The sequence below is a fragment of the Vanessa cardui genome, chromosome 18 (genome assembly GCF_905220365.1).
Source record: "Vanessa cardui chromosome 18, ilVanCard2.1, whole genome shotgun sequence".
In the NCBI taxonomy this organism is placed as follows: domain Eukaryota; kingdom Metazoa; phylum Arthropoda; class Insecta; order Lepidoptera; family Nymphalidae; genus Vanessa; species Vanessa cardui.
Window position 1 is genome coordinate 3900498 of NC_061140.1, and position 13061 is coordinate 3913558.

Consider the following 13061-nt stretch of genomic DNA (forward strand, 5'->3'; position numbering starts at 1 on the left):
TGGTGGTGCATTGGTAATGTATAAAATTTGAATGTAAGAAACTTACAAGCTATATAAAATCCATTAAATTCAATATTTCACAGTAAATATTTCCGAATGTCAATATAATTTTAATAAGGTTATTGAAAGTCATCAATTCTGCGTTAGGACGACGCTTTTATAAAACGTTCATAAATACATTTATAGCATGATTACGTCAGAGAATTGTTGATAACGGAAAAAAATATTTAAGAAGAGAAATCGGTCACCCGTAGTTCACCAGTACTGATAGCCATTGGTGTCGTAAGCAATATTGACCATTCCTTACTTGGTCAATGTACTACCAGATAGGCAGACATTATTTTCCATTTATAGGGACCCTTTATACAGGTACTAATAGGTATGATTTAATATACGTGTTCAAAATAAAATAAATATATGTGTACATACATATATATGTGTCGGAGGAACAGGCTGTCGGACAGACGGGTTTGGTGGTTGATATGACATTTGGAAGATGGACCATATGAACAAAATGGGTTTACAAGTCACCATCGCATTTGAGACCCGCTCTTAAAAGTAAATCAGCCTTCAAATATTATTGGCAAATACTCTAACCATTAATTATGAAATACTAATAAAGCGCGCGCTAATTATATAGAGGAGAATATTTTTATTACCAACACGTTATATACATAGTTGTCAATACTTATAAAAATAATTATATTAATACTTAATGAGTATATAGTTTTAAATTCAATAAAATCACTCTTGTATTTGCGTGTTTTTTGGGAGGAAGCAGACATTAAGATATTATTGAAATTTTTCAATCGTCATATTATTCAATTTAACTGAAAGTAAAGCGACAGGTACAAGTTAATTAAATCCTGTACCCGGACATACTAATTTCCACTCGTTCTATACTGACGATTCTTTGACTTATGTCAAATATAAAGTATAATTGTGTAATACTGTAATGGTGAAACGCGGATTATAATGAGTGTAACTCAATAAAAAATCAATCATGTAAACATTATAATACCGCACAAGGTTACGAGCTTGTGCAGTGAGCAATGAGCCGAGATGGCCTGGGCCATGGTTAGGTTAGTGCAACATGTGCATCTTAACCGATGATTTCGGGTTCGAACCCAGGCAAGCACTACTATATATTTAAAATTCATCTCGTGCTCGGTGGTGAAGGAAAACATCGTGAGGAAACCTGCATGCGTCTAATTTAATTGAAATTCTGCCACATGTGCATTTCACCAACCCGCATTGGAACAGCGTGGTGGAATATGTTCCAAGCCCACTCCTTGATGGGAGAGGAGGCCATTAGATTAGCAGTGGGAAATTTACAGGCTGTTACACATTGTTTACACTTATGTAGAATTTTGTATACATATGTAGCAGATTCTCATCCAACATAAAGCGGTTTCATAAGGGTTTTTTGAACATGAGCTTAATTATAAAAACATAGGAAGTAGAAGAAAAGTAGATTATTCTAAAATACTTGCCTGATATTAATATTTAAGAATAATAAACATAACAATAAAACAATATACAATATGGGGTTATAATATATTTGGAGTTGTCGTTCATCTTACGTGTTCAAAAAAAATTTCATTGAATAAAAAAAAACAAACATATAAGGTAAATTATGTAATTTAATATTATAGCATTGAGCCTTGTTATATAGTTGAAATTATTTTGTTACTTTTATTACAATAAAAACGTACTTCAAAGCGAGATTCTATTTTGCACAACGCGAACTTTTCTATTTACACTTCATTTTATTAACATTTTACGTGCGTTTATGGAATGGAATTAATAAACTTTTCTCTTTTTAAATTTCTCTGTTTCGTTTTTATATAAATTATAAATGTTAAAATTAAAATGTAGCAATACCTACGTTTTACTTTAAGAAGACAGTCTATCTTGAAATTGCCTACTTATTATGAGTTGGAAAATTGTGACCAATACATAGAAAGTAAACAAAAATAATAAAGTACCTTGCTTAGGTACTCTATTCAGTTGTATCTTTTCTCAAAACTGCGTCATTTATGAATAGTTTTGGAAAATTCATTTATAATAGGTTAAATCCCTTTTGGGGAGGATGAAAAAAAAAATGTATTTCTTTTCAGAATATATATTTAAGTCATTTTTTTCGTTAAAATTTTATTACTGAAGTAAATGGCACTTCGAGAAGTATAAATCACTAGTAACAGCGCCAATGGGCTGTCGACCAAGGAATCTAATATGATGAATGTTCAGTGTGTCGCGTGTAATTACACTGGCTCTCCAACCGTTAAAACCGGAACAGTGCAACATATTGATGAGTGGACCACCCACCCAGAGTTGTAGTGTGCTACGGACCATCAACCTTTATTGTAAACTGGTTTAATTTATAGTGAATTTATACATAATATATAATAGACTACATATAATATATATGTTGGTATTGGCTATACAAAGGCAAAATATAAAATAATTTGTAAATTAACAGTAAAATTTTATATGTTTCTATTTATAACTATTTATAATATGTAGTTGCTAGTAAAAACGTAAGTAGTGAAGACGTAACGTAGTAATTGTTAGTAAAAACACGACACATAAATCTGCATTGAATTTTTTTATGCTATCAAATTGTAAACACTTTTTAATAAAACCTTTTTACATATATTAAAAAGGTGAATATGAAGTATATTACTTGATATTCGTTATTTAAATTGTAATAAATTCACTGTTGTTTTAAACGACGACGACAGAAATGTTTCAAAATATATTAACTCTTGTCTTTGTTGAATTAATTGGCTCAGTCTGCACGTGGTATTCCGACCGAGTTCTTTGTCAGCGAAGCGTTCGGTTCATTATGAGCCACACAATAGGGGTGTATTAATTGGGCATTGTGCAGGTCTTAGATGAGCACCTTGATAACAAGTGTTTGTTGAAACATGGACTGGAGTTCATTGAAACTCAAAACAATGCCTGAATTTCATCTTTTTAATATACAGTATGATATTTTATTTAATAATTAATTAATTGTTTAATTAAAATAAAATGCGTATTAAAAAAATAAGTGAAATATTTGAATATTATTAAAGTAATATTCTTTTATAAGAACTGTCTTGTGGGAAATTAGTCTGAGTAACTGCTACGTATGATTTCAGTTATATTTGGTATATTAGGCCATAATCAAAAAAATAATTCTTAAGTCGAATGAAAAATGTTTGTGACTCGTAATAAAAATAACGTTTATTTAAATTTTGAACATAACATTTAGATATGTTTTCTTTTTAAATTTATTTTTTACTATTCTTCTATTTAGCAGTTTACCTTTAGTTACATTTAAAATTTGTTTTAGTGGTTTATAATTCTGAAATTGTCATTTATGCAAATATTATACGTTGATGGCGAAACAAAAGGATCAAACCTAAATTGGTTGGTTACATTTATTATCTGTAAATTAATTTAAGTATAGTATCTTAATTTCGAATAAAGAAGCAGAAAATATAATGTTATAGGTATGTAACAACTAACAAGTAATCACTTCTAACCGTTTGTACATTGTTACTTAAGAGAAACCCGAGGTAAGCCCATAATTATAACCATAACAAACTAAACTAGTTTTTACTGCCACAAGGGACTTAAAAGCTAAGTTATTTTAAGTAATTAAATTATATGTTAAGTAACATTACTCTAGTATTATTATCAGTATTAGTAAGATCAATAACAAAAACATTTTTATATTTTCAATTTTCTCTTAGAAACTTTATGTAGCTCATGGCGTATAAAATAACTTGTATAGGAATGAGCAGAAAATTTAAGTCTTGAACGAAAATGTTTGACTTATTCAAATAACTACTGTATGTGCGCTAGAAACTCGTAGGACGCCTTCGCTCTCACGTTGCTCGCCATTAACTTTGATGTGCCTTATTATAAGTAGTAATGATTCATATTCAAGTTTGTCATATAAGTTAATTGAGTCTGAGATCTTACATATTATCTTTAAATATAATCTGTCTTGATATACCAACATATGTAAATGGACATTTATTTCTTATTTTACAATAAGATTCCGTGTTTATTTTTAACGTGCACTTTGAATCTACAACAACAACAACAGCCCGTAAATTCCCACTGCTGGGCTAAAGGCCTCCTCTCCCTTTGAGGAGAAGGTTTGGAACATATTCCACCACTCTGTTCCAATGCGGGTTGGTGGACTTTGGTGATCTAAAATGTATGTCAAAATACATTAATAAATAACTACTACTACTAATACTTATACTACTCAATAAAATACTATAAATTTCTTAAAAAAATGTGGATTGGTTTTCGTTGAATTTAATTGAGAATATGATCGTACTTAATTAACATATATATGAAAAAATGTACAAAAGAGTAACTTCAAATAAACATCACGAAATACGTGATATTATGTCAGATTCGTTCGTTTTCCAGGAGGAACATGATATAAATTTAAAATGAATTCCTCGTATTTATTACAATTAATCAGTGGATTTGCAAACATTGATTTTATAATTTAATAAAACATTTCCAAGCAATTAATCTCCTCAAAGTTATCTTCGGTAGCTTCAGTTCCAATCATATCTTGGAACAGAGCCAGAGGTTCTCGCTAAAGTTTAAAGTTTTCTAGTAAGCAAGATCGGCATAAACACCTTCTCGAAAGATTTATTAAGTTTATGTACAAAAATATACTCTATCCAAATATATTTAGGGCTTAAAATACTTTGTAAAATGAAATATATATCAAGTTTTAATGTTAATTAATCCTTGTTTGAAAGTTTGTTTAATAAAACATGACTTAACTCCTGTTTAACTGATGTCGGTGTAATGAAGGGATAATTTGCACCGTTGTATGTATATTACACAACTATAGTCTTGTAATTAAAACTTACTAAATGAATAAAAATGAAAAAATAAGGCGCATATTTTCAGAATATATACTTTTTTAAGTTCGGATAAAAACATAATTTTAATGTAATTTGTGTTTATTTATCATTCGCAATACGATGAAGGAAAATATCGTGAGAAAATCTGCATAATATGTTACATGAAAATCTTCAATATTTATAACAAGTATCTTGCATCTGTGCAGTGTGGTGGAATAATCCTTCAAAGATCTTTTTAAAAAGAGGGAGAGGCCCTCGGTCTGCAGTTGGTCATATAGACGCTGTTATTTTACTAATTTTTGGTGATATGCCTCCTGAGTTATTAGAGCATAGTTTTTAAAACAAAAAAGAATAGGTTTCCAGGGAAATACCAACGCAAATAAAGCCATTGGTCAATAGTCAGAAAGCTCGTCTGTAATATACGAGTATGTACGTCCTGTGTTACTGAAAAAAGCTTTTGAAGCTGAAAATATTTGAGTCTTTTTGTAAAGGTCAAAGTACTCTCCTGTCAAAAAAAGTTTGTATATATTAATGCCTTTATGCCTTCGTGTAAGTATTATATTAAAATCATTGCAACATTAAAACACAAACTTTAAAACATTGTAGAAATCAAGAGACTTGTAACATTGAATAAGGATTTGTTAAAAAACTAATAAGTTAATATAATATAAATTATGCGATTATTTATGTACTAAAAAAATAAAGTAAAATGTAATAACATTTTTAATGACCAAAAAAATATTTACCTTTTTTACTGTAATAGAAATGGTATTAAAATAATAACAACAATATTAGAATTTAATGAAATATTTTATCAGAAATCTACTTACGTTATTTAACATTATAAGTGCTGTATGTATATAAATTAGTACATTAAAAATTGCGTTCGTCGGATTCGACCTAAAATTTACGAGACCATGATGTCCTTTTCGACACAAAAGTGATAATTCTCAACTTAGTCTAGTTACGTCAGGTAAACATATAAACAAAAATGTGGCCTGATTCGGCTCCATTGCATCCATTAACATACAAGTTAAGTTATACGAAACTTCGTACACAAAGGCTTTAGAACTTATTATAGTTTATGATGTGAGCGCATCATACTAGAGTAACGCGACTTTAATATCTTGGGAAATATTCATTTTGTTTTAGAAACTACTAAGCACATTTTGATTAAGTATAATAAGCTGTAAACAAACATCACAGTACCTTATAAAAATAATTAAAATTACTTATCAATAAGATCAATGTTAATTTTAAAGGTTTTTGTTTTTGATACTTTGTGTATTTTGAATGATGTTCGTTGCTGTTATCCCAGTTGGAAAAGTGAGTGAACCAGTAAAATTACAAGCTCATAAATCTGACAACGTATTTATAATGAATGGAATATAAATGAAATTAATGACTAAGAATAATATAACAACAATTTCCGTAAAATCTTAAAGTGATAGAATCGAGAGAACGAAACAGTTTATTTGAGCCACAATTATTTTACAATGTTTGAAAAACATGTACAGCCACACATAATATGAAAATTGACGAATAATTAAAATAAAGAGGATACAAAGATTAAAAAAAAAACTACAACTGCAATTGTGCCTTAAACTACCATTCAGCTTTCAAGTTGGGTTCCGAAAGCCAACATAGATTTTCAATGATAAATTTTGAAGCTGTGTCTGCATTGAAACGTAAAAAATATAAACGTGGAATAACAATATTAATATTTAAACATTATTGCTATATTTAGACTTTGAATTGGAATATATGTATGCAAAAATAATCGGAATTAACTGTTGAATAGACACAGTTCTGCTTGATTGAACCCGAATGTTCTAAATACATCGTTCGTTTGTTTGGTTAGCTAGTAGTCGCTTAACGTTTGAGAGGGTTACATATATATTATGTCGATGGGAACACCTTTAAATATATTTTAGTTTATTAACAGTGTAATACGAATTATTATGGATGATCTATTTTATCTCTGTAAAAAAAATCAGAAACTTATTAGGGTTTGAACACTACGTCTTACTAACTCAGTAATTAATTTTTCGTATATTTTTATGTGAAGGTTATGATTATTAAACATGCATATATATACAGCTATCTAAACACACCCATAAAAATCAAATATGGCCGCCAGTTGAACAGTTGTTTTATCATTGATTTTCACGGATTACTGAATTATCTCGATTATAAGAATTTTGCGGCTATATGTTGTCAAAAAAAAAATCATTATTTTTTAAGAACTATAATTGTGGATAGCTTTCTTAGAACTCTATTATAGACCAGCACGAAATTATGGATATAGATTTCCTATATAGTTACTTTCTATAATGGTAGACTATCGGTCGTTCAAAGCAGTAACTTTGGCAAAACTAACAACAAGACTATCATCTAATGGACGCCTTGTTGGCTAAACGTGGTCAACGACATTATTATTAGCTAAGATAGACATCACTTATTACAGAGCCGAGCAAATTAATCTCGTCTGGAAGCCAAAGGCACTGACGGATGTATAAAAGTAACAAAAGAGCAGAGCAAGAGCATTACACGAACATTACAAGATGATATTATTATATTCCTTTGAAGATCTTTTAGTTTTTTATTTCATTACCGTTTGTGGTACATGTTTGTACAGAAATATGTTTGGTGGAGATCACTATGTCAGTAAGATAGTTTTACTAAATGATATTTGGAGATTATTTTACTATTGAAGTAAAATTTTGTATAAAGTAATTTTCTTCTGAATACATAGTCCAACGTAGATTAAAAGATAAAATATATTATCACTTTAAAGTAAACTATGTGAAAAAGAAGTCACATAGGACCTTTCAAAGTTCAAAAGTTGAATTCAATATACATAAGAATTTCTACAACGTTAGGTATAAATAATTGCTTAACAGTAGCAATATAAGTATTTAATTAAGAATATATAAGGATTTAATTTTTGATTTATTTAGTAAATTATAATTGTAAAAAACATCTATTTTTTTTTTATAAGTTAAATTTGATAAGGACAGGAAAAATAACCCTAACAAAAGAACAAAGCGACACAGTTTATTATAATCGTACATACGGGTATAACGAATGTAAGTACTTTTTAATCCTGGATATTTAACAAAGGCTTCAAATAGAAGACATTTAAAGGAAGCCATAGAATGTTGCTATCAATGAAAATACTGTTACAGAAATGTCGGCGATATTAATTCACATGAATATTAATTTATAATAAATCGTACTGTTAATTTATTTTATATCTTTACCTATTTTGTTCATAATTTTAAGTACTTAAACATAGCAGTATTTTTTATGTCATATTGAGCCATGGTGACATTGTATATGTATATGCAACCTTATATAATCTGTAGCGTAATACAGTAAAAAAACGAGCGTGCTATCGACTGTCATACTTGGTATACTTTTGGCGCGAATATTTCGTGTTTCATACGAGAAATAGTTTATGTATATTGTATAAATTACTCTTATCGAACATTTTTGAAAATTAGTTTAAAAACTAGACAACCAACTACCTTATACTATCAAATAACAACCAAGAACATTAATTACTTTAAATTATTAATAATTAAAGACAAAATCATCTAAAATGTCAATTTTTTTATGAATTAGATTATTAACGACGACGTATTTGTTGTTTTTTTTTTTTAAATAAGTTGGCGGTCGAGGATATGGGCCACCTGATGGTAAGTGGTCCAACACACCAACACCCATAGACAATGACGGTGTAAGAAATATTAACTATTCATTACATCGTCAATGCGCCACCAACCTTGGAAACTAAGATGCTATGTCTCTTGTGCCTGTAGTTACACTGGCACCCTTCAAACTGGAACACAACAATTGTTTAGCGGTAGAATATGTGATGAGTGGGTGGTACCTACTCAGGCGGGCTTGCACAAAGCCCTAGCACCAAGTAAAGTTTTAGATAAATTCGGGTTTTAATTAAAACTCTATTGCTGTTCTTGTTTTCCTATATTTATGATAGTTTATAAGTTATAGCCAGTAAAACATAATAAATTTAGCTCAATAGTTGAAGAAAGTGAATAACTTTAATGAGGTCATGACAACTTTTCTTGGCAACACAAGAGTCGCAACAACACAAAATTTATTTGATAACAACAAGACATTCGATTGTTAGGGATGTTATATAATATATTACATTTGGTAACGATGTAGTACCTATACGTTTATCTTTGTTTTGGAAGATTCCATATGGTGGCCTAATTAAAATCTAATAAAATATTACTTATATTATGACCCAGTGGTTAGAACGTGTGCATCTTAACGGATGATTGCTGGTTCAAACCCAGGCAAGCATCATGAAGGAAAACATCGTGAAGAAATGTACATGTGTCTAATTTCAACGAAATTCTGCCACATGTGAGTCCACCAACCATTTGGAGCAGTGTGGTGGATTATGCTACTGACCTTCTCCTTAAAAGAAGAGGAGTCCTTAGGCCACCAGTGGGAAATTCACAGGTAGTTGTTGTTGTTGTTGTTGTTATGTGTTATATATGACGGCGCGTTTATAGTTTCAGAGGGAGATTTAGTACTAATCATAGTTCACCTATTTTTAATGGCGTTCCCTTTATTTATAATCATTTTTCGATCTGATAATTACTGTAATATATATGATAGCAAATTGTTTATATTATCATTTGTATTCGAAAATTTATGTTAAGAGCGGGTACCGCATAGGGTAGTGGGTGATAAAACGTGCTGACAGCTGATTCATTCTACTTTTCACAGTCACACGAGGTGATAAGTAGAACATTTCTTTCCTATTGGTTCTCAATTTAAGTTAATCAACCTAACCGTATTATATTTTGTGTGTTTTTATCTGGAAGTTAAATAATAGTGTACTGAACAGTCACAATGTATATTTATTTCTAATATTTCATCATTATCACACCCTGAAGGATAACAGCCAAGAGTATTTGAAAGGCCGTTCTCATGATCCGACATACATATATTTACTATAATAAGCAATGTCTACGGGCCACCAACTTTGAGAACTAAGACGTCCCTTGTACCTGTAGTTACTCTAGCTCACTTAACCTTCAAACTGGAACACATAAATATTACATTATAATATTACTGTCTGATGGTAGAAAATATGATGAGTGGGCGTGCACTAAGCCCCACCACTCAGTATGTTATCAATACAATTTGTTGCCAACATCAATTCAGTTTCATTCATATTTTGAAAAGACTTCTTCTTTTAAATTTCACAGGTAAAAAAGGTACAACATCAAACTGAACTCCTTTCTATTGTAAAATGACTACCGCTTAGTTTAATATAATTGACAATTATGTAATTTATCTGAAAGACCATTAACCTGGTAAAGTAATTTGGTATTCGCTAAAATTAACTTATTATAAATAATGACTACTATTTAAATGCCCTGCAGATTTATTTATAACCGTAACATAAGTTTTTTTTTCATATATGGACATATCAGAATTCAATATAATTAAAAATAGCCGATGGCTATTTCATTACCTACCTTCATATTTCACTGCATCATTGGATTCTCCAATAATACAACCTCTTTTCATTTACGACTCCAATTAGAATATATATATTTTTAAATAATATGAAGCGTTAACATGTTACTGCTTTTTATAATATTTATAACATTAATCTAGATTTATTCAGTCTACACACCCAGCTGTTATTTTGCTCATCTCAATAAATCGGAGGCTCTATTCGTTACGAAATTTCTACATCTTCCATCCTTATTTCGGTAATCTTACATCAAACATTACAAATGTAGTCTGTAGGGTTATTCTGGTAAGAGCAAACTCGCAACTCACCGAGTGAGGAACGAAAGGAGTTCTTACAGAATAACACTGCTGTTTTTTAAAACAAGGAAGTATAACTAATGATTTGTCATCTGTACTTTTCTGACACGTTTATTTCAATGAAGCAAGAAAAGAACAGAAGATTTGAAATTTCGTTTTTATATAGCAAACCTCTCGTTACTTCGAAGCGTTAATGTTAATCTATTTCAAATCTAAAACAGACGTTCACAAAAGCATTTCTCTTTCTACGTCTATGATTATTACAGCTGTGTAAATATTCAATTACCTCATTAATAAATTATAACTACGTTACAGTAAGTGCATTTAATGTTTATAAAATTTACGAAACCAAATCCAATTATGTTATTTTATTTTATTTAACCAAATCAATATTTTTACGTAAAAAAACATGTTTATGATACCCGATATTATTCTGAGACTATAATGTTTTTGATAACAATTTTAATAAATATATCCATCGAATACTATTTTTTAATCAAATAGATCCTAGTTATAAGTTACTATTGTTGATAAGTTGCTGTTAATATTTCTACGTTTTATATTATTTCTGCGTTTATTGTGCAATTTTCCAAATGGTCTACTGTGGCGAAGCATTAGTTCTAAACTAGCGTTTATGTTAAGCTGGTCCTAGACACAAATTCCTTAACTTACTCTCAGGTCTAAACGTCACTCGGTCTGAAATAATAAAATTGGTCATTAATTTGATGTCTGCGATTTATTGCCCTTGCCGTCTGCGTTTATTGGTTTCATCTTGTTTTATTATTGCTGTATAGATAGGATGTATGAAACGAATGAAATGAAACAATACATTAAAATCTCTTTGCTAAACTATAAGTATTTTTATAGCATATATTTAAAAAATATATAAATAAATTGTAAGGGTTCTACACTATTAATAACATTACAACTAGTATTTGTAACTATAGCCACTGAACGCTAATATTTGATAAAAATGCATTTAAATACTCTTTTTTTAAAAACCTCTTTCGATTAAAACACTCTTAATGAATGCAAATTAACTCTTCACTTAAAAACAACGTACTCAGTTCTAATTTATTTTTAAAACACTCTTATTTTACTATAAGCGCTTTAATGCATAAGAGATTTGTACAAATGTTTAATTTGAATATGAAATTCATTCGCATTTACGGTATTCAGAACGCACACTACTGCGATCAAACTCATCGCAATTCAAAACTCGCCTGTGTTTTATTTTATTTTTTTAAACAAAGGAGTGAGTCTCATTAAAATTTTGAAGTGCGTTAGGTTTTGATCCGTCTAGCACGATAGACGACTTCACCGCAACACAGAAAATATCAGATACGCATAAGAGAATACATTTTGTTTTGTGTTTGCCTATACGTAAATACCTAATCGAATCTTTCACTTTTTCTGCGCTTTGTTTACTTATAAATAAGTTCACTTACCTTTTTTTCGTCATTTGCAGGTACATGAAACAAAAAAAGCAAATATTAGAATTAATTACTCAAATAAAATGAAATCGTCAAAAAGTCACACTTTTAAGACCAACAGCGTGCCCGGTTTTGTTGGGTATAGTAACAGCCTGTAAAATTTCCACTTTGTGGGAAAATTTGTGGGTGTGTTTGGGATAAGGCCTCCTCTCCTTTTGAGGAGAAGATTAGGAGAATACTCCACCACGCTGCTCCAATGAGGGTTGGTGGATTCATATGTGACGGAATTTCATTGAAATTTTTTTCCTTCGAGATGAATTATAAACACAAATCAAACACATGAAAACTAAGTGGTGCCTGTCTGGGTTTGACTCCGCAATCATCGGTATAGATGCACGCACTCTAACCATAGGGCCTTCTCGTGTGTTGTATACACACACATAGGGATACATACGGCTGTCTCAATCAAAATATGTAAGACGGTGTATGGGTTTCTTGTAGTATATATCTAATATTATGTGTATGAGCTCCTTTAACTTAAATTAAAAATTGACCGACATAAGGTACGGTCAGCCATCGTAAATCTAAATTTCAAATATTTTTACGTCAAACAGAATACATTAGCAAACTTTATTTATAAGAGCTCTGAGTGCAAAGTGATGAGAAATACACGCTTAATTCCATATAACACCAGATCACCAAGCGCCTCATTCTCCAAACGTTCCTAAGCGCATAGTCGTGTTGCCTTGAGGACATCACATTTGGATCGTTGAAACTTGACCCGACTGTTTTCGCAGTCCCTGTCGCGTCGTACCGGCGCCTCCATCTGACCCGTTTTGTTCGTGACGTTTGCTCCAAGTTAGAGCAAGTAGCGTTTTTATACGACTATTGTATATGAATATACTCAAAATAGCTA

General features: G+C 30.4%; 1 protein-coding gene across 2 annotated transcripts in view; it reads right to left on the reverse strand.

Annotated features, from left to right (window-relative positions):
* The window catches only part of LOC124537295 (receptor-type tyrosine-protein phosphatase kappa), a 180657-nt gene that overhangs the window by 43288 nt on the left and 124308 nt on the right, over positions 1-13061 (reverse strand). The window contains exon 3 of one of the 2 annotated variants that reach the window (XM_047114089.1): positions 11385-11408. The exons of the other annotated variant lie outside the window; for it this stretch is intronic. Within the exon in view, the coding sequence (XP_046970045.1) occupies positions 11385-11408 (24 nt within the window). The remainder of the gene's footprint in view (positions 1-11384; positions 11409-13061) is intronic. 2 annotated transcript variants of the gene reach the window in all.